Source organism: Lynx rufus, unplaced genomic scaffold, assembly GCF_022079265.1.
Source record: "Lynx rufus isolate CCGP_SWC_20201006 ecotype Redwood Valley unplaced genomic scaffold, mLynRuf1.p SCAF_13, whole genome shotgun sequence".
NCBI classification, from domain to species: Eukaryota; Metazoa; Chordata; class Mammalia; order Carnivora; family Felidae; genus Lynx; species Lynx rufus.
This window is the reverse complement of record NW_025814827.1, coordinates 32287649-32308748: the sequence shown is the minus strand read 5'-3', so window position 1 is coordinate 32308748 and position 21100 is coordinate 32287649. Positions and strand designations below refer to the sequence as shown.

At 41.1% G+C, this 21100-nt stretch overlaps 1 protein-coding gene across 3 annotated transcripts in view; it reads left to right on the top strand.

Moving 5' to 3' along the window:
• CAPN3 (calpain 3) overlaps positions 1–21100 on the top strand; it is a 50007-nt gene that overhangs the window by 7165 nt on the left and 21742 nt on the right. For all 3 annotated transcript variants that reach the window (XM_047074494.1, XM_047074492.1, XM_047074493.1), the window contains exons 2-3: positions 17771–17840; positions 19471–19589. In XM_047074494.1, coding sequence (XP_046930450.1) covers positions 17771–17840; positions 19471–19589 — 189 coding nt within the window. The remainder of the gene's footprint in view (positions 1–17770; positions 17841–19470; positions 19590–21100) is intronic.

Below are 21100 nucleotides of genomic sequence, written 5' to 3'. Positions count from 1 at the left end.
TTTGTCAAAGATTAGTTGGCCATACATTTGTGGGTCCAATTCTGGAGTCTCTATTCTATTCCATTGGTCTATGTGTCTGTTTTTGTGCCAATACCATGCTGTCTTGATGATTACAGCTTTGTAGTAGAGGCTAAAAACTTGAAAAGCCCAAACAAGGGGGCCCCTGGGTGGCTTGGTTGACTGGGTGTCCAACTCTTAGTTTTGGCTCAGGTCATGATCCCAGGGTCATGGGATCAAGCCCTGCATCAGGCTCCACACTGAGGGTAGAACTTGCTTAAGATTCTCTCCCTTTTCCCCTTATCCACTCACTCTCTCAAAACAAACAAAAAGAGAGAAGCTGACACTTGCTTTACCATTTCATCTAAACTTCAAGTCTAAATAATCACCATCAGAACTTTATTAATAGAAGTTTATTATAATATAATAACTTCTATAACTAATAGAAGTTTATTATATTCCCCCAGAATACTGGGAAGATAGCATTAAAACTATCAAAAACTCCTTATAAATTTTCGTATTGTTTGGGATCTTTGGAAACATTTTCTTTCAGCCATTCCATTTCAAAGTTTCTTTCCTGATGTTAAGATTTTGAAGGGAAAACAGATGCTCCCAGCTCCTTCAATAACCTGCCTATCGTTAGTACCTTTCACAGCGTGAAAGTGCTTCCTCATTTCTAGCCAGAACTCTTCTGGCCACAACTTTTGCCCCTTATCTCTGGTCTGATCCAGAAGACAGTGAAACAGTCAGCAGATTTCCTGTACGTAGTAATTCTCCCTGTTCATCAATAATCTCATCCTTCTTTTAATTGTTTCAGATCAAATAGTTATAAACCTCCCCTAACCTTCCCCTGTAATAATGGTTTTTCCAGCACTGGAGGTGTCAGTGCTATGATCTGTATACAGTCGATCCTCATTACTCCTGGGTTCTGTATTTGTGAATTCCCCTACTCACTAACATTTCTTTGTAACCCCAAATCAGTCTCCAAGGTGCTTCTGTGGTCATCTGCAGACACGTGTAGGGCAGTGAAAATTTTGAGTCGCCCTCCACGCACATTCCCAGATGAAATCAAGGGGACAGTTGGCCTTCTCAGCTTAGCTCTCACACTGTAGACAGGCGTCCTTTTCATAGTCTACACAGTGCCACGTTTTTCACATTTTTGCACTTCTTGTTGGTGATTTCTCTGTTTAAAATGTAAAGTGCTTTCTCATGTTCCTAATGCAAAAAGGCTGGGGTGTGCCTCAGGGAGAAAATATATGTGTTAGATAAGCTTCATTAATGCTTGAGTTGGTTGTGAGGGCAATGTTAATGACTCAATAAAATATATTAAATAAGGTGTCTTTAAACAGAAACACACTTAAGAGTGTGTATTGATCAGTTGATTAAAATGTGACTAGAGGGTCACGGGAATCTAATTCTGTATTTCCTCCAGGAGCAATGGTTCAATATTCACTAATTCAGCATTCACAGGCACCTCATAGAACATAACTACCATAAATAACGAGAATCGACTGTAATTCCTATGTTCTCTGCATTCTTAAATATCACAGCTTGGAACAATATCCTACTAAGGGTATGATTAGTAGTAAACATTGCATCATGTTTTTATTTTTTAATGTTTATTTATTTTTGAAAGACAGACTGCGAGAAGGGGAGGGGCAGAGAGGCAAGGATATAGAATCTGAAGCAGCTCCAGGCTCTGAGCTATCAGCACAGAGCCTGACATGGGGCTCAAACTCATAAACCACGAGATCCTGACTGGAGCCAACGTCAGAGGCTTAACCGACTGAGCCACCCAGGCACCCTACATTGCAACATGTTTTAATCCATTACAGTCATGACTTTCTTGATGCTCAAATTGTCCCATCTTTGGCCAGTGGGAACCCCCTATAAATTTCCTATATCATTTGACATGACCCCATTAATCTTAAACAGATTTCTTGTTTTCTGGCCACAACAGAATGTCCCAGGCTCATCTTGTACATTTCTTGCCCCAGACTTAGAACAATTTAGTTTTTCAAGTAGCCTGGCTCCTTTCAGTCTGAAATGAAGTTGAAGGAAGTTGTAAAATGTGGGGGCGCCTGGGTGGCGCAGTCGGTTAAGCGTCCGACTTCAGCCAGGTCACGATCTCACGGTCTGTGAGTTCAAGCCCCGCGTCAGGCTCTGGGCTGATGGCTCGGAGCCTGGAGCCTGTTTCCGATTCTGTGTCTCCCTCTCTCTCTGCCCCTCCCCCGTTCATGCTCTGTCTCTGTCTGTCCCAAAAATAAATAAAGACGTTGAAAAAAAAATTAAAAAAATAAATAAATAAATAAAAAATAAAATGTGGAGGAGAGCTGACCACCGCCTCTTGAGGACCCAGAGCTTGGCCACTGCTTCAGTGCTCAGAAGATGAAAGCTTTCTGACAATGTGTGGTGACACCAGAGGTCTCTTGCTCTGATGGCCCCTTCCATGTGCCCCATCGCTTGTGTAACTAACACTCTCCATGTGTATGTTCCCAGCCAGGGGGGTCACCTGGCCTGCACTACTCAACTCTGAGAAGAAGAAACCCTAGGTTGGCAAAAAATAAAATTACTCCCTTCCAATGTGGAATGAGAGGGAAGAAACAGAACTACAGGAAAACCCAGGCTGTATGTAGTGAGCCCTCTGTTCCAGGGCTGAGGGCTCAGTCACTGGCTATGCAGCTTCTCCTCTGAGGGATATTACTTATCTTTCCCATAAACCCGGCTCAGGAGGTCTTCTTGTAATCTGATTTAGATGTGTCATCTTCTGTCAGACAGTTTCGAAGAAGTGGGATCACTGGGCTAGACACAAAGAGGAAGACCTGAGGGCATCGTGCAGAGTAGTTAAGGAAACTAAATTTAGGGGTGCCTGGGTGGCTCAGTCGGTTGAGCATCCGACTTCAGCTCAGGTCATGATCTCATGGTTCATGAGTTCGAGCCTCACATCTGGCTCTCTGCTGTCAGTGTGGAGCCTGCTTCAGATCCTCTGTCCTGTCTCTCTGTCCCTCCCTTGCTCATGCATGCACGCTCTCTCTCTCAAAAATATATAAACATTAAAAAAAAAACAAAAACTAAACTTAGAACCAAATAAACCTGTGTCTGGACTCTGGTTCTGCCACTAGCAAGTCACATAAATAGAATGTTTAGAAGTTTAAATTAAGAAATACCCTTAAGAGGGGGAAAAGGCAATTCATGAGGTGGGAAAAGATATTTATAGCACATCTAACCAATAAGCAATAAATAGCCAAAGAATGCCCACAATTCAAGTTGAAAAAGACAAACTCAATAGAAAAATTAGCTAAAGACAGGTATTTCATGAACAGAGAGTAACAAAAGATCAAGAAATACATGAACATATGAAAGATGTTCTGCTTATAAAGGACATAGTGATGTTCTCATCACGTGGCTATTCTGAACTAGCAGCCTTAAAGTCCTGGTAGGTGCTCAAGGTAAGGTAGCAATTACTATGAGTGGAGGCAGCAAAGGACAGGAGCATAACACAGTGATGGGGAAAGCACATGCTTTCAAATCAGACAAACTTGATTCAAATCCCAGCTCCACCTCTTAGCGAGGTGACCTCCAGCAGGTTACTGACCATTTTTGGGTCTCAGTTTCCTCATCTGTGAAAAGAATATGAAAATTCTTACTTTCACCGAGTTTTAAGGATTAAATGAGATATTGTAAATGACATACATTAGCATGATGAGTCAACAAATAATGATGATGGTAATTCAAAGGTAAAATGAGGTACCCAGCTGGGAGCCAGCCCTCTCTTTACTCGGCAGAGAATCACGATGGCACCATGCTGGAGTGGGGGTGGGGGAGCATAAGTTCTGGGGAAAGTGACAATTCAATAAATAATTAGGACTGCCTCCTCTTATATTCCACAAGACAACAGCTCCTCCTGAGAGCCATGATGAAGACAAAGCTCTGGACATCATAGTGAAGAAGCTAAAATAGCTTAGCAGTAAAATACAGAAAATGGGGGTAGAGGGGCAGAAATAGCCAAGAAATGTATGAAAAGATGCATTTCCCTGATTATAAATGCGGCAGAGCATCTTTTTACACATTCATGTATTTCTTGATCATTTGTTATCTTGATGTCCATGAAATACCTTGCCTTTGCTAATTTTTCAATTGAGTTGTCTTTTTCTTTTTTTCTTTATATATATATATATATATATATATATATATATATATATATGAAATTTATTGACAAATTGGTTTCCATACAACACCCAGTGCTCATCCCAAAAGGTGTCCTCCTCAATACCTATCACCCACCCTCCCCTCCCTCCCACCCCCCATCAACCCTGAGTTGTCTTTTTCAACTTGAACTGTAGGCATTCTTTGGATACTGATTGTTTATTGGTTAGATACACTATATATATCTTCTCCCATTTTGTAACTTGCCTTTTCACTCTCTTAAGGTGTTTTTTTTATTTTAAAAATTCTTTTTTTTTTAATTTTTTAATGTTTATTTATTTTTGAGAAAGAGAGACAGAGTGGGAGCAGGGGAGGAGGAGCAGAAGGAGAGGGAGACACAGAATCCGAAGCAGGCTCCATCCAGGCTCTGAGCTATCAGCACAGAACCCTACACGGGACTCGAACTCAGGAACTCAAGGTCATGACCTGCACCAAGATCAGAAGCTTAACCCACTTAGCCACTCAGGCACCCCTATTTTAAAATTCTGAATTAAAAGTTCTAAATTAATTTTTAATTATTATTTTTCCTTTATGGTTAGTGCTTTTCATGTTCTGTTAAAGAAGTTTTTCCTAAACCAAAGTCATTCTTCTTTATTATCATTTTTTAAATGTTTATTTATTTAAGAAAGAGAGTGTTTGTGAATGTGAGAGTGGGGGAGGAGCAGAGAGAAAGAGAATCTCAAACAAGCTCTGCTGCTGTTAGCACAGGGGTGGGGTTCAACCTCACGAATCATGAGATCATGACCTGAGACAAAATCAGGAGTTGGATGCTTAACTAACTGAGCCATCCAGGGCGCCCCTTTATTATCATTTAGAAACTTAATTTTTCTGCCTTTATATTTAGGTCTATAATCCATCCAGAGAAGATTTTTCTTATATAAGATAGGGATCAGATTTTGTTGTTTTTCCATATGGCTAGTCAAAGCTCCCAGCAGAATTCATTTTTTTAAAAAATCCTTTCTCTGTTGTTATGTAATATCACTTTTTAAACAGATCAAATGTTTACCAATGTGTGGTTCTGTCTCTGCACTCTCTACCATGTTTCACTTGTGTTTATTGGTCTATCTTTGTGCCAACGCCACACCTTGTGCCAATAAATCTTGACATTCAGTAGAGCCAGTCCTTCTAACTTTTCTTCTTCAGTATTGTTTTAACTGTATCTGGCTCCTTGCCTTTCCATTTAAATTTTAGAATCAGGATGTTGAGTTCCACAGAAAATCCTGTTGGGATTTTTTTGAGATTGCATTGAATCAACCTGGAATAATGCACATCTTGACAATACTGAGTCATCCTATCCATGGAGAAGGGATGTCTCTCCATTTAAATGGGTCTCCTTTAGTATCTTTCCATCAAGTTCTTTTATAATTTTCTCCATAAAGGTTTGAACATCCTTTGTTAGATTTCTTCCTAGGCATCTTTTGCTTTTGCTATTATTTTTATAAAGGGCATCTTTCTTAAAATTGTTCTCAATTTCTCAGGCATAAACATGCATTTGACTTTCATATTATATATATTTCCTAAACTCTTAGTAATTCTAACAATTTGAAAACCCCAAGTTATTTATCTACAAATTCCATTTCCATACAGATAGTTAGGTCATTTGTAAATAATGACAGTGCTGCCCAGTACATTATACACAACTGTATTGAGCAAAAATTCCTGTTTTATTGCAGTGGCTAAACCTTCCAGCAAAAAGGAGGTAACAGAATCTGTCTGGCTCCCAATTTTATTTTTTAATTTTTTTTAATTTTATTATTTTTTTTGAGAGAGGATGAGCAGGGAAGAGGTACAGAGAGAGGGAGTGAGAGAATCCCAAGCTGGCTCCACGCTGTTAGGGCAGAGCCTAACGACACAGGGCTCAAACTCACAAATTGTGAGATCATGACGTGAGCCGAAATCAAGAGTTGGACATAACTGATTGAGCCACCCAGGTGTCCCTGGGTCTTAATTTTAGAGGGAACTTAATCTTAGCTGCTTCACTGTTGAATAGACTTGCTATAGATTTCTATGTTCTGATGTCTTGGGTGTGTTTCTTATAAACTGCTTAGAAGGCTGTTGTTGTTGTTTTTTTAATGCAATCTGAAAACCTTTGTCTTTTAACTGAAGGTTTTAGTCCATTTACATTGATTATGAACATCGATCTCTATTGGATTTATTACTGTCATCTTAACCATAACCTTTCCGTTGGTATTTCTTTTTAAATATTGCTTTTTTCCTCTTTACACCCTTTTAAAAACGTATTAAAAGTGTTTTCTCTTTTTTTCTATTAGTTCAGATGTTATTGACTATTTCTGTTTTTTTTTTCTGTGGTTACCCTAAATACTTAACATATGTTTCATCCTGACAAAGCCTGAAGTTGATCAATAGCTTTAGTTTCCTCAAAAACAATATGAATACCATAAGGCACTTTGACTCTAAATATTCTTCTCCCAACTAATCTGTCATTGTTGCTCAGAATTTTAGCTCTATATTGATTTTTCAACCTTAAAAAGTAGAAAATATACTTTTCTAAAACAGTCAATATTTTACACACGTTTACCAATTTCTTTGTTTACTGTTCTTTCTTGAGTCTTAGACTTTTCCTTCTGGAATAATTCTGCTTTTTCCTAAAGTATCTTGTTTAACAATTTCTTTGGTGAGAATCTATTTGTAGCAAGCATTCTCAACTTTTATTTCTATAGAATTAACTCTCATTCATGAAATCGTTTTCCTGGGTAATCAGTCCCAGGCTGATTCTCCTTACTATCTTCTGGCTTACATTCTTGCTGAAATCCGCAATCATTCTAATTGGTATCCCTTAATAGGCCATCTGCCTTTTCTCTTTGTGTTTAAGATCACGCTGTCTCTGGTACTCTGCCATACTGCTATGTTGTGTTTGTTTCAACATGTATTTCTGCATCTTTCCTGCTTAGTATTCCTTGGGATTCCTGAATCTGAGGATTGGAGTCACTGATTAACTGTAAAAACTTTCTTAGAATATTAATTCTTTCCATATTTTCTATTATCTTCTTCTGGAACTCCAATTAGATATATGCTGAACTTACCTTGCTCTAGCCCCCATATAGCTTAACCTTTTTTTCTTTCTTTTTTAAAAATTTCCCATCTCTTTGCTTCTCTGTGTGATATTCTAGGAGATTTCTTCTGACCTCCCTTCCAGTTCACTAATGCTCACTTCAACCTTAATTGGATTCTGGCTTTTTTTTTTTTTTTTTTAAAGCAGCTATAAAGGACATTTGGGGAACTGAAGAAATTAGCATGTGGAGGGGCACCTGGGTGGCTCAGTTGGTTCAGTGTCTGACTTTGGCTCAGGTCATGATCTTTCAGTTCATGGGGTTGAGCCCTGCATCAGGCTCTGTGCTGGCAGCTCAGAGCCTGGAGCCTACTTCAGATTCTGTGTCTCCCTCTCTCTCTGCCTCTTTCTCTCTCTCTCTCTCTCAAAAATAAATAAACATTAAAAATTAAAAAAAAAGAAATTAGCATATGGTTTTAGATTTTAGATAATATTAGAGAATAATAGTTAATTTTCTTAGCGATAATGGCATTCAAGTCAGTAGGAAAGTGCTCTTGTACTTAGGAGATGCCTGCTGTAGCCTAAGTATACCTTTAAGTATTTAGGTGTGGAGTGTCATGACACTGTCAACATTTTTTCAAATGGTTCAGCAAAAAAAAATAGGATCCATATATACGTATATAGATCAGTAAAACAAAGATGGCAAAATGTTAACAATTGTTGAATCTAGATGTAAGCTATATGGGTGTCCATTCTTTAAACTTTTCTGTAAGTTTGAAGTTTTTCATAATATAAAGTAGAAAACTATGAGAGTGGAAATTTACATATTTTAATAGCAGGGCTAAAATATAAAATCAAGGAAATCTAGGATGTAGAACACAAAAATAGGAAAATACAATAAAATTAGAGGAGGTTTAACATCGGATTTTTAGAAGTTTCACGAAAAGGAAGGAAGAAGGTAGGGGGAAAGGAAGGGAGTAAGGAGGGAAGGAAGGAAGGAAATAATTGAAAGGGAGAGAAATGTCAAAGAAATAATGTAAGAATATTCCGAAACTGAGGACAAAAGTCTCTATATGGAAAGGAGTCACTGAGTTCTCAGCACGAAGAATTAAAAACAAAAACAAAAACAAAAAACAAAAAAAAAAAACCCACCTCATACCAAGGCACATAAATTTGGCTTTTGGAATTGGGAGTGGGAGGAGTAGGAGGGAAGGGTAGAAAACCCTAAAATCTTTTAGAGGGAAAAGACAGGTCACATACAAAGGAATATTCATCAGAATTGTACCAGACTTCTCACAACTCCAGATGCTAGAAGCAATGAAACCATGCATTAAAAATTCTGAAAGGAAAATGCTCTTCAATCTAAAATACCTAGCCAAATTTTCAATCGTGAGACAAGTAGAAAACGTAGTTAGATGGGCAAGGACTGAGGCCACTTACCTCCTGTGCACCCTTACCTAGGAAGCTGCAAGTTGTCGGCCAATCCAATCAAGGAGTAAACCAAAGAAGCGTTAAGATCCGGGAAGTGAATGGCACCAGAAGGGCCCAGTCCATCCCAGGCCACTGCTCCAGACCTGGAGGGCAGCCAGTCTGGTCTGTATGGGAGAATGAGGCTGCAGAGGAAGACCCTGGTGGGAGAGCAATGGAACCACTAGGTTATCTGACGAGTTTAAGTATTTGGAAAACTACTGCTGAGGAAAAGCATTGATCAATACATAGAAAATCAGAAAATTATAAAGAATAAGAGGAAAAAAATTCATACAGAAAGGAAATGTAAAACAACATAGCACTTAGCTAAGAAGCGAACAATAGTTACCTCATCATACTCAAGTAAATACTGAATTTTAATCTTACCAAAATTTATGACATTACTATTTTGGGAAGGTGGTGGGCAGAGCTTCATGTGAGAAGGTTAAATCTCATTGGCCAAAATAGGAACTCTGCTGATACCTTCTAAAAACAATAAATTAAAAAGTAATAATATACGATGTTTTTTAGAAATATAGAGGTAAATACCAAAAGAAATTGCTACAAGAATTGAAAGTGGCTGTCTCTGAGGAGAGGGATTTGCAGGGCAAGAGACTCCTATTCCTCTATGTATCTTTTGTACTGATTTTATTAAACTTTGTTCATGTATAAACAGAATAAAATATAATTATTTCACAAAAGACCTGACCTCAGAAATTATTTTGAGCGCCCTGTAATGCTAATGTCATGGTTTCAAACCCTGGGAAACGTAAGAATCTCCTGGGTGCTTCTTTAGAGTGAAGAGTCCCAGACCCCTACCAAGAATATTTACATCCTTAAGTCTAAGGTGAATCCTGGGAATCTGCATTTTAAACCGGCATCCCAGGCAATTCTGATGCAGGTAGTCCAAAGCCCACACTTGGAAAAGCCCACAGTAGATGCAGGCTGGCAGGAGCCAGTGACTGGGTGGGGACAGCGCCCTGCTAGTGGGCAGCCTGCCAGGCCCGAGTGTCCACCTGCCATCAGCTCCCAGCTCTCACATTGAGTTGCCCACTGAAGCATGGGGAGGCTTTGAAAAAGCGGGGCTTCCTTGTGAATATAATTCTGACAAACACATTTCTCCTTCCTTCCCCACCCACATTCTCTGCCTCAAAGATTCTGAAGTTGTAACCGTGGATGTCTGTTTGTTACCATGGGGCCTGCTCTACCAGGGCCAAGTTACCTACCCTTCCTAAATGGCCCTAAATGGCCAGTCAAGGTCTTTGGGGGGATGGGGCAGGGACATCAGGAGAATGAAGGCTTCATTAACCTCAGACAATGGCTTGGAGCAGATTCCTTCTATGCATTCAGCAGCCTGTATAGGATTAGTGTATACAGCATGTTTTGAAGGCCCCATGCTATATCCCATTGGCCGCCGGTGTCAAAGGCATGAATGCCTTTTGCTGAGGCAGGGTAAGCCTCTCGGTAACTATATTTTTTCCCTTTAAAGAAGGAATCCCAGCAAGGCTGATGGAAGTACCCTAAAGGTCTACAAGCCATCGAGGCCTGTCCTGGGCTGTCCTGGCTCTCTCGCTCCCCTTGCTGGCTCCCGGACTGGCATGGTGTTGCCCCTTGACCGTGGGCTCAGGGGCCTCCAGCCAAAGCTGCTGACTCTGACCACGGCCTTTCTCTGGACTGTGTTCATTTGCATCGCGCTGCTGAGGGTGGAGGAGCTATATAGGCTCCGGCCCATTCATGGGAGGATTAGGCCTGGACTGAGGGCGCAGTGGGAGAGAGGCCGCAGTGAAGGTCCAGTTCCACTCCCTGAGCGGTCACCATGCCCTACCTGCTGCCAGGATTTTTCTGTGACCGCGTGATCCGGGAGAGGGACAGGAGAAATGGAGAGGGCACCGTCTCACAGCCCCTCAAGTATGAGGGGCAGGATTTTGTTGTTCTCAGACGACGGTGCCTTGCTCAGCAGTGCCTCTTTGAAGACCGTGTGTTCCCAGCAGGTGTTCAGGCCCTGGGCTCCCATGAGCTGAGCCAGAAAACCAAGATGAAGGCCATCACGTGGAAAAGGCCAAAGGTAGGGATGGGAGGGACAGGGCTTCAGGAGACAGCCTTGGGGACAGGAGGTCAAGTGGTCCAGGGCCAGAGGCCATGGATCCACAATCTGAGCAAGTGGCTTATCAAGGTTCTCTTCCCATGTGCCCCCAGAACACCTTTCTGGTTCCTCTTGAAATGGTAGGTGTTATTTTCTATTCCTGAACTAGAGACTGTTATAACACTTTAGAGGTCCTGAGCCTGTAAATATTTTTAAGAGAGCTAATGCGCTGGCTTTATTCAGAGTTAAACAGTAAGGCATAATTGATTATCAAGGCTTCTTGAGAGCAGGTGTTCTGGGGATGGGAAAGTGGAGTGGCTGAGAGCACTGAGGCTCACAGTTTCAAGGAGAGTTCCATGAAAAGTGGTGAACAGTTAAGAAACAGGAGGCTGTGGGAAGCTGGAGATACCTTCTGAACCTTTCGCCTAAGGCTGGCTCATCAGGGACATGCTGCTTCTGTTTAAACAGAAAGGTCTGTGCTGACCAGCCAGACTTCTTACAATGCAATGTGGTGCGTCCACATTTAGGACTATGTATTTTCTCAGAGAACGGACTCCTTCCTTTATCGCTATGTGATACAACTCTTTATGTCTAATATTCTTTGTTACGAAGTCTGCTTTGTCTGAAATTAACACAATGACTCCACCTTGCTTTTGATTAACATTAGCATGGTGCATCCTTCTCTAGTTTCTTGTAGACAACATATAGTTGGGTCTCTTTTTTTATCCATGCTCACAATCTCTATCTTTTAATTGGTGTATTTAGACCATTCTCATTTAAGTGATTATGAAATAGCTGGATTCCTATCCACCATGTTTGTAACTGTTTTCTATCTGTGAAAACTGTTCTTTGTTTCTCCCCCTCCCCTTTTCTGCCTTTTCCAGTAATTTAATATTCTGTATGAGACAATTTTATGTTCTCTCTTAAGTGTATCAATTGTATTTTTTAATGTTAATGGTTATGCTACAGTTTCCAATATACACTTCCAACTAATCTAATTCTACCTTCAAATAACACTATGCTATTATATATGTAGTCTAACACCTTATAATAGAAAATGTCCAATTCCCCCCTTCCTTCCTTCATTCATTTCATCTATCCACATGCTATAATTACTCAACACATTGTAATTATTAGTACTTTAAACAAAGTTATCTTTCAATTAAGAATAAGAAAAATAAAAGTTTTATTCTACCTTCATTTATTCCTTCTCTGATGCTCTTCCTTTCTTTACGTAGGTCAAGGTTTCTGACCTATATCAGTTTCCTTCTCCCTGAAGCACTTCTTTTAACACTTCTTGCAGGGCAAGTCTATTGGCAATAAATTCTCTCTGGTTTTATTTTTCTGAGGAAGTCTTTATTTCTCCCTCGGTTTTGAAAGATAATTTCTTGCATATAGAATTCTAGCTTGATGGGATTTTCTTTAATCAATTTAAATATTTCTATCCAGTCTTTCTTGCTTGCATGGCTTCTGAAGTCTGCTATAATTATCTTCATTTCTCTATAGGAAATGGATTTGTCCCCTGTTGACTTCTTTCAAGATTTTTTATTTTTTTTTTGTCTTTGGTTATCTGCAGTTTGACTATGACATGCTTAAGAGTAGTAGTTTTGTGTTGTTGTATTTTGCTAGTATTTATGCCATTTCATGTTCTTTGAGCTTCCTGGATCTGTGATTTGGTATCTGTCATTAATTTGAGAAAGTTCTTGGCCATTATTACTTCAAATGTTTCTTCTGCTCTGTTCTCTCTTTTCCTCTGATATTCCAATTATCCATAGGTATAACACATGTATAAGTTTTCCCATGGTTTTTGGATGTTTTGCTCTGGGTTTTTGTGGGGTTTTTCGGTTTCGGGGTTTTTTTTCATTGTTTGCTCTCTTTGCATTTCACTTTGGGAAGTTCCTATTGTCTTACCTCCGACCTTACTGATTTTTCCCTTGTCTATGTCCAGCTTGTGGATGAGCCCATCCGATACATATTATTGTGTTTTTTCATTTACATCATTTCTTTTTTATTCTTTCTCAGACTTTCCATCTCCTTGCTTATATGACCCATCTTTTCTTGCTCATTATCTACTTTTTCTGTCATACTTCTTTACGTACTCATCATAGTTATTACCAATGATTCCTGCCTGGTAATTTCAATATCTGTGTCATATCAGAATCTAGTTCTGATGCTTGCTTTCTCTGTTCAGACTATTTTTGCTTGCCTTTTGGCACCCTTTATAATTTTTTGCTGAAAGCCAGACATGTTGTTTTGGGCAATAAGAACTGAGATAAATAAGTTTTGGTGAAAAGATTTATGTTAAGCTGACTAGGAGTTGTGCTGTGATTAATGCTTCCTATAGCTGCAGGTGTCAAAGACTTCAAATTCCTCTAGTATTTTTGTTTTACCGCCATATTGCCCTCCTCTTGCCTTCAAGTTTCCTAAGCACTCCCCCTCAGTGTTTGCACCTTGAAGATCTTTAGCTGTAAGTCGCTGTTATTATACTGAAGCCCTGTTGATGCACTGTTAAGGTGGGGAAGGGAAATGTTCATTAATGTAATGACTAAATCTCCATCTTTTAATGGGCCTAGGTCTCTGGGCTCTGGCCTTCATACACATTTCCCCATTGCTATAGCATTTTTCCCTTCTTAGGTGAGAAAGGAAGGGGAGCTTCCCAGAGGGGGCTGTATGGGGAGCAATGCCCTTCCCCCAACTTAGGTAAAACTCCGGAAAAGCCTTGTAGATTTTCACCACGAGAACTTGGTGGGATTTTCAGAGGTAAAAACCATGAAAGTATATAAGAAGGGGGGAAGATTGTCCCAAGACTGTGGCCTCCCGAAATTTCTCACACTCATGCTAGTCCACACTCAGCTTCTGGAAATTCATCAAAATTACCAGTTGCTTGTTCCCACCACTTTATGGCTCCAGCAGTTTCCGCTCCGGGCAAGCAGATCTTGGCTGTAACTTTCTCATTTCACTTGTGCCCATATTTGAGGGTAGTGGTGAGCTGTCCTGCGACTTCAGTTCTCTGATGGGTCCCAGCAAAGTCAGTGATTTTCAGTTTGCTCAGCTTTTTCTTGTGGTAAGGACAAGAGTGAGGACTTCCAGGATCTTTACATGTTGGAACTGAACCAGAAATCCTCCATATGGATGTATTTTAGCACGACCTTTTAAGTGTATGTTTTGGTGTATTTTGTAATACACAGTATAGGTGAGGACAATCGATATACACATAGGTAATCTACAACCAATAAGATTACTTACATAGGGTTGCACATTCGAAATATTTTACTGATGGAGGTATACAATAAAAGTTTCAAATTGCTGTGTGAACCACGGTACCCAAAAACTGAGGAAATGGTCATGTGTTGCTCATTGCTGGGACTCCATCATTGACAGATCCAGTCCCCAAGCTAAATTATAGCCAAAGGAATAGCTAGTAATCTTAGGTCCCCAAGCTAAAGTGACAGAGCTGGTACCATCTACCCTTTGTACATATCAACCAACATAAACAGGTCTCAGACCCTCTAAGGGCTATTGACACAGTGTTTATAAGTAAGGAAAGAAGAAGCAGGTGGTAGAGAGGGGGTATCTAGGCAAATCAGAGCTTTTTTTATGAATCAGCCTTCAATAAGCTTGGTAACTGATCCTCACCAAAGAGATATCTCTTATGAAGACAAGTAATTAAGTGTCTCTAGGCTGTGCTTTTTGTGGAAGGCAGGCAGGGATGATTTCTTATTTTTATTGTACCCTCAATTCCCCCAGTTCTGTACATACTTGGAGGTTCAATTAATGTTTGGTGAATTTAGCTGAGGTGGTGTTGAAGGTAGATGTGGTGTATTGGGGAATCTATATTGCAAAAAATGTAACTCTGCCCAAATACCTAGGCCTCCTAATAGATGTAAGAGAGACCAGGGTAGTCACTGCTGCCTTTCCAAGTAGTCAGCCCTGGAATTGGTGGGCAGTGGGAGGATGAATTTATAGTCCCAAGGAGAAGAAGCTACACTTGTAACAGCTAAAAAACGTAGCTAAACGTTGAGTATTTGAGTCACTATATAATACATTCCGTCTAACAGGGGCAGAAAATATAATAGTAGTCAAAGGTCTCAGCCGGCAAGTAACAGAGGCCCAACTCAAACTAGCTTAAACCAAAAAAAAGCTCGTATAATTCAAGTGTTCAAGAGTGATGTTGGATTTAGACACACCTGAATCCAGGCTCAGACCATGCCATCAAGACTCAGTCCCTAATGGTATCTATCTATAGATGTATCTATTTTCTGCTTATCTGTCGTCATCTCCCTCCTCTGCCCCCCATCTGCATCTGTTTCCTCTGAGTCGGCTTTAGTCTCAAGCAGACTAACTTTGCAACGGGGCAAAGATGCCCCAGACAGCTTCAGGCTCACATTCTACCAGCTTTAGCAGCTCTAGCAGAAGAATGTACAGTTGACCCTTGAACAACACCAGTTTCAACTGCACAGGTCCACCTACACACGGATTTTTTTTTTAATTTTATTTTGGTAAATCTAGTACAGCACTGTAAATGTATTTCTTCTCCTTTGTGATTTTCTTTTTATATATATATAATTTTTAAGTTTATTTATTTATTATTGAGAGAGAGAGAGAGAGCGCACAAGCTGGGAAGGGTCAGAGAGGGAGACACAGACTCTGAAGCAGGCTCTAGGCTCTGAGCTGTCAGCACAGAGCCCGATGCAGGGCTTGAACCCACAGACCATGAGCTCATGACCTGAGCCAAAGTCAGACACTTACAGGACTGAGCCACCCAGGCGCCCCTTCCTTATGATTTTCTTAATATTTTCTTCTTTCTGGCGTGCCTGGATGGTTCAGTTGGTTGAGTGTCTGAGTTTTGATTTTAGCTCAGGTCATGATCCCAGGGTTGTGGAATCAAGCCCTCTGTCAGGCTCCACACTCAGTGAGTGTGGAGCCTGCTTAAAGATTCTCTCTTTCTCCCTCTGCTCCTCTCCCCGCGGCACACACTCTCTCTCTAAAAACAGAACAATATTTTCTTCTTTCTAGCTTACCTTATTGTAAGAATACAATGTATAATACATATAACATACAAAATATGTGTTAATCAATAATGGGGAAACCAAAAAACATGTCCACTATGCCTTACTTCGCTTCATTTTAAGAAGGTATATTGCTATTGCTTCTAGTTTGGGAGAGTTGTTTTGGGGAGAGGGGACTGTTTGTTTTTAGTGCAGAGAGATGGGGAATACTTTCTTAGACAAAAAACAAATCCTGAGTCACGTTTACATACCCAGTTCAACTCTAACATTGCACGGCTGTTACTTAAGTGGTTCAACTTTATAACTTTACATATTTTCTTTTATGCTAAAAAAATCTTGGTTCCTAAGGACATTAATATAAGTTCTTATTTATCATACAACATATATGACAAAGTTTTGAAATATTATTATTATTTCTTATGGTTCATATTTCTTTATGGTTTGGGTTTTTGACCTTAGGATATATCCCAAAAGGGATAAAGAGTCAAAATGTTATATTTTAAGTCACTTGAAAGAATTCTTTTTATGTGTGAGGTCATGCCACCGACTTGATTTGCAGTTCGGTTCCTTTGCTTCCATTTGCTTTCAGCTTTTACAGACTGTTTTCTTTGGATATAATGTTTGTATTATTTTTGAGAAAGAGAGGGAGCACACACACATGGATGTGAGTAGGGGAGGGGCAGAGAGAGAGAGAATCCCACGCAGGTTCCACGTCCAGCATGTAGCCTGACACGGGGCTCCATTTCATGACTATGAGATCATGACCTGGGCTGAAATCAAGAGTTAGATGCTTAGCTTAACCGAATGAGCCACCCAGGCGCCCCTACAGACTGCTTTTTACAATTGTCTTTCCTTTAATTTTGGCTTTTAATTATGTAAATATTTACTTGGTTCCTAAGTCAGAACTATTTTCAGTTATATTCAGAGTTTTACTTCCATCCTTATTCCCACCATCTTATTCTCTTATAGGTAACCTTTGTAACAATTACGGTTTGGGGTTTATCTTTCCATTGCATTAAGAGTTTCAGACGGGAGGTGCATGTGGTGTGGTCTAAGCAAGACATTCCATCTAGTAGGAGGGAGAGATTCCCCATGTACAGGGAGCTTCAACTCACTTTGGTGTATGGAGTTGTCATGATGGGGGCAAGAATGGGGAGAGACACGCATGCACACACACAGGAAGAGACGGGGGGGAGTGGGGTTTTGTCACAGGGATAGCAAGACTTCTTAAGCCTCTGAAGAATGGTGTTAAAACCAAAAAGCAAAGAATCTACAGTTATTTCAAAATGTTCGAAGTTAAAAAACAAAGCACAAGACATGGGAAGAAAAAACAAGAGTGCCCTCTGTCGGCCTCTGTTGGGCTGCACATCATCTGTAGTACCTGAATTTGAAAACTAATGGGGCCCGTGATGCCTTATGGGGTTAGCTTGAGTAACGCAATGAACTGTCAGCTGACCAGGACACCTACAAGGCCCACACTAAATTTACTTTCTGCTCTCCCCAGCTCTCATGTCCTTAGGACCCTGGCATATATGGTGACTAAATATCGCTGTTACCACATCTTGGGAACAAGTATTTTCCCTCCTGCACCTATTTTCCTGGCATAGGAAAAAAAAAAAAAAAAGATCCACGCTTTCCATTGTCCCTTGCCAAAGCTGTGACAGTAATGATACTGTCCTAACTCCTAAGGTACATCTTTACTCACGCAGTATGTAAGTGTGTGGGACCAATGTAGAACAATGGGAAAAGGAGGCATGCTTCTGGCTTCCACCACTTACTAGCTGTGTGTCCTTGGGCAAGTTTCTTAACCTCTCTGAGCCCTGGTTTCCTTATCTGAAAAATAAGAATGATACTATCCAACTCACAGGCTGTTTGAAGAGGCTTAAATGAGTGGCGTATATAATGCCCCCGATATAGGATGTTAGTACTACATAATGGGCCACTACAAACAATTGCTACTACCACTGTTATTATTTCTTTTTTTTTTTTTTTCAACAGGAAATTTGTGAGAATCCTCGATTTATCATTGGTGGAGCCAACAGAACTGACATCTGTCAAGGAGATCTAGGTAGGAAAGTACCCTCGGGTCATATCCAGCCAAACAATCAAGGGGTGATTAAAAGGTGATTAACATCTGGTTTGGCTTTCAAAGAATTTTGGGGAGGAGGTTTTTATAACACTACTTTGTGCCCATTTATCTATGTGCTGGTGATGGTTTCATTTAATTTCTGTCCCCCCCCCCCCCCCGACGATCTCATGAGTTCACAGGGGATATGCCTCAGTCCACAGCATCCTCCTGACAGTCTGAAGGACATTTGCACACCCCACTCAGGAGGATAAAAGCCCTGCTTTTAACTGCACCCATTTCCTTAAAAGAGAGCCCTGAAACTGTCTGAATACCAAGCATGTCCCTTGAATATATATTGAATCCATATGCACACAAAAAGTGCACTTGTAACTCAAACTCTTGTTTAAAATGCCCCAGCCAGAGTAGCTCCATATTAATGGAGTCTTTCAACAAGGATGACATTTGCCATATTGACGAGCACCCAGCATTCTGTCCGGGTGGTCACCTTGGCTCTTCTACCAGACCTTCCTCTCTCAGGAAGTACTATCTTTGGCGTGGACTGCAGGAAAGCTCTACACTTGATCTTAGCCAAAAGGCCAAGAAGCGACTGACTGCAGGAAACTCTATGAAGCAAAGGTGGAAAGAACATCAACAGACCTAATTTAAAATTTGAGGGAAAGGTGCACTTGAGACCAAATGAAAGGAATTTGGCCCCAGAAAGAGAGGCTGAGGAGGTTTTCAATATCGGGGTTCCTGCACCCGGGAGAAAGATGTCTGCAGAGCCCTGGGAGAGCTAATAACCTGGACTTCCTAACACTGTTTCAAAGGAGAGGCTTGCTTCTTCAGGGGTGGGGGTGGGGAGGACGGCTGCTGGGAGCTCTCAGTTTCCCCTCTACAGTCTCAAAGATGCCGTCACATCCACACAGGAAATCAAAGGCCTTGCACAACTCAACCCATCTGCTTAGAAGGAAATTCTATGACTGTCAGTGTGCCAGGCATGCCCCTTGGGCATTCTATTTCTCTTTCTCTTTCTCTCTCTCATACACACACACACACACACACACACACACACACACAGAGCAAAATCACTAAATATAGCATTCTGCCAGAAAGGAAGTTCAGAGAATAAGAAAATATCCCCATCTCATTCCATGGCCAGCAATGTCTCAGGGCCCTCAAAAAGTGGCTGCAGAGAAGCTGCTTTACTGGCTTTCCTTCCAGTACAAGAGGGCTTGGCCGATGGCTCTCAGATGCTCAGTCTCCACTGAGGTATGCACTCACATTGCAAAAGTCCAGGAAGTACAGATTTCATCCAGGTGTTAGGAAGAATGACACATTTGACCTACTGCTCTGTGTTCATTGAGGTCCAAAAAGGAAGTGAGCTTATATTACGGAAGGAGCCATTGCCTATATACCCTTCTGGAAAACCAGTCAGAAGAGAGTAAGTCACCCTGATCGAATTGTCGAGGGACTGCCATCAAACTCCTCTGGGTCGACCTCTCTGAGGTCAGATCTGGAAGTAGGACAGTGAACACTAAGTGAACTTGTTCTTCAGAGAAGCAGAAGAATCAGCTGGGATTGGGCCTTTTTCTTCCCCGGAGGTGACCTATGCCATGTACTTTCCCTGCAGGGGACTGCTGGTTTCTCGCAGCCATTGCTTGCCTGACCCTGAACGAGCGCCTGCTTTTCCGAGTCATACCCCATGATCAGAGTTTCACTGAAAACTATGCAGGCATCTTCCACTTCCAGGTGAGGTCATTGGAGTGTGGTTAAGAGGGCCAGCTGCTTTTCGGAAACCCACCTTTTCAGGAACACTTACCTCAAACACCACAAGCGTGTGGAGGTTTTCCCATCACCACAATGTGTTTGGAATGTACCACTTACATATGTTATTATTTGTTTTCTATAATATCAAAATTGATTTTTGAGAATTCTTATAGATCATTCATATGATTAAACTTTTATTAAATGTTTTCACAATTGTGTTTAAAAAAGAAAAAACAGTAAAGGAAGAGGGCCAGCTGCTGTCCACCCACCGCTGGTCTTCTGGCCTTGACTTTCCAGCGGCTTCAGGAAAGATTCCACCCACCCTCCCAGTCTTGGCTGTGGGCAGTGACCCCCCTAAGGCCTCAGGCCTGTGAGGACGCAATTGTTTATCTCTGCCCCCTTAGCAGCCCCCCTCCCAAAACCCCATCTTCCGCCATGCTCCAGAAAGGCAGGAAGACATCCTGTTTGCTGGCCTGTGGATCTATTTTTGCCTTTCCATCTATTTCTGCTGTGTTACCTGCAGCCTTTCTCAAGTAGGTTCCTAAGATATTAGCATTGGCGGTTCATAGGGCCCTTTAGTTTGCAAAGGAAACCCCCTGAATGACTATGGCTCCTTTCCCTGTTTTGCTTTAAAGGCAGGTCTATACCAAGTCTATCACTCACCTTTTCCAGGCCTTGGAAGGACAATCTGGTCAATCTGGGGACCAGGCTTCTGGCTCAGCCCAGAAAGGAGTCTTTTGGTTCCAGAATCAACTAAACCATTGGAAATTTTCTAGACCCAAAATCTAGATGCAAAATCAGAGAGCCAGATCCTGGTGCTGGCCCAAAACTGAAGTGAGCTCCACACGTGGGGATCTAGCAGATGCTGGGATTCTGAGGCATCCATCTGTTTCCAGCTCTGAAAGCCCCCCCCCCCACATGTCCTGGGACTGACCCAAATCATCAGTTGATGTGCCTGCTGATTTTGTACCTCAGGACTGAAGGCTTGAGAGAAGGTCTTCTTTTCAGGTTCAGGTTCAGGTCCTGCTGCCCTCTGAACACGGGTAAGGCAGCCAGGCCCTCATTTTCGTTTCTTCCCCGTGCCATCAAGCTGCTAGTTTCCCTCTGATATTTAAAGGGTCTTCTACCTAAATAGGGCCACAAATATAAAGACCACATAGATTTTTTACCCCTCTTTTCAATAAGGGAAAACAATGTCATTAGAGGGGAAATTAAACCACATTTGGCAGTCTTCAGTTAAAATTGGTTTGTTCAAAAAAGAACATTCAGAATTGAAATTATTCAACAATGTTCCTGTTATAGCCAGAGTATATTCTGGGACACTCTCCTTTTCCCTATCAGTCTTCTTCAGCAGCCATTTCTACCTTGTTTGTCATAAAGAGATCTATAAATCAATACGTCACCTTCACCTAGGCCAGCAGTTCTCAACGCTGCTGCATATTAGAATCAGCTAAAATACCTAAAATATGATGCATAGGCCCCACTCCAGACTT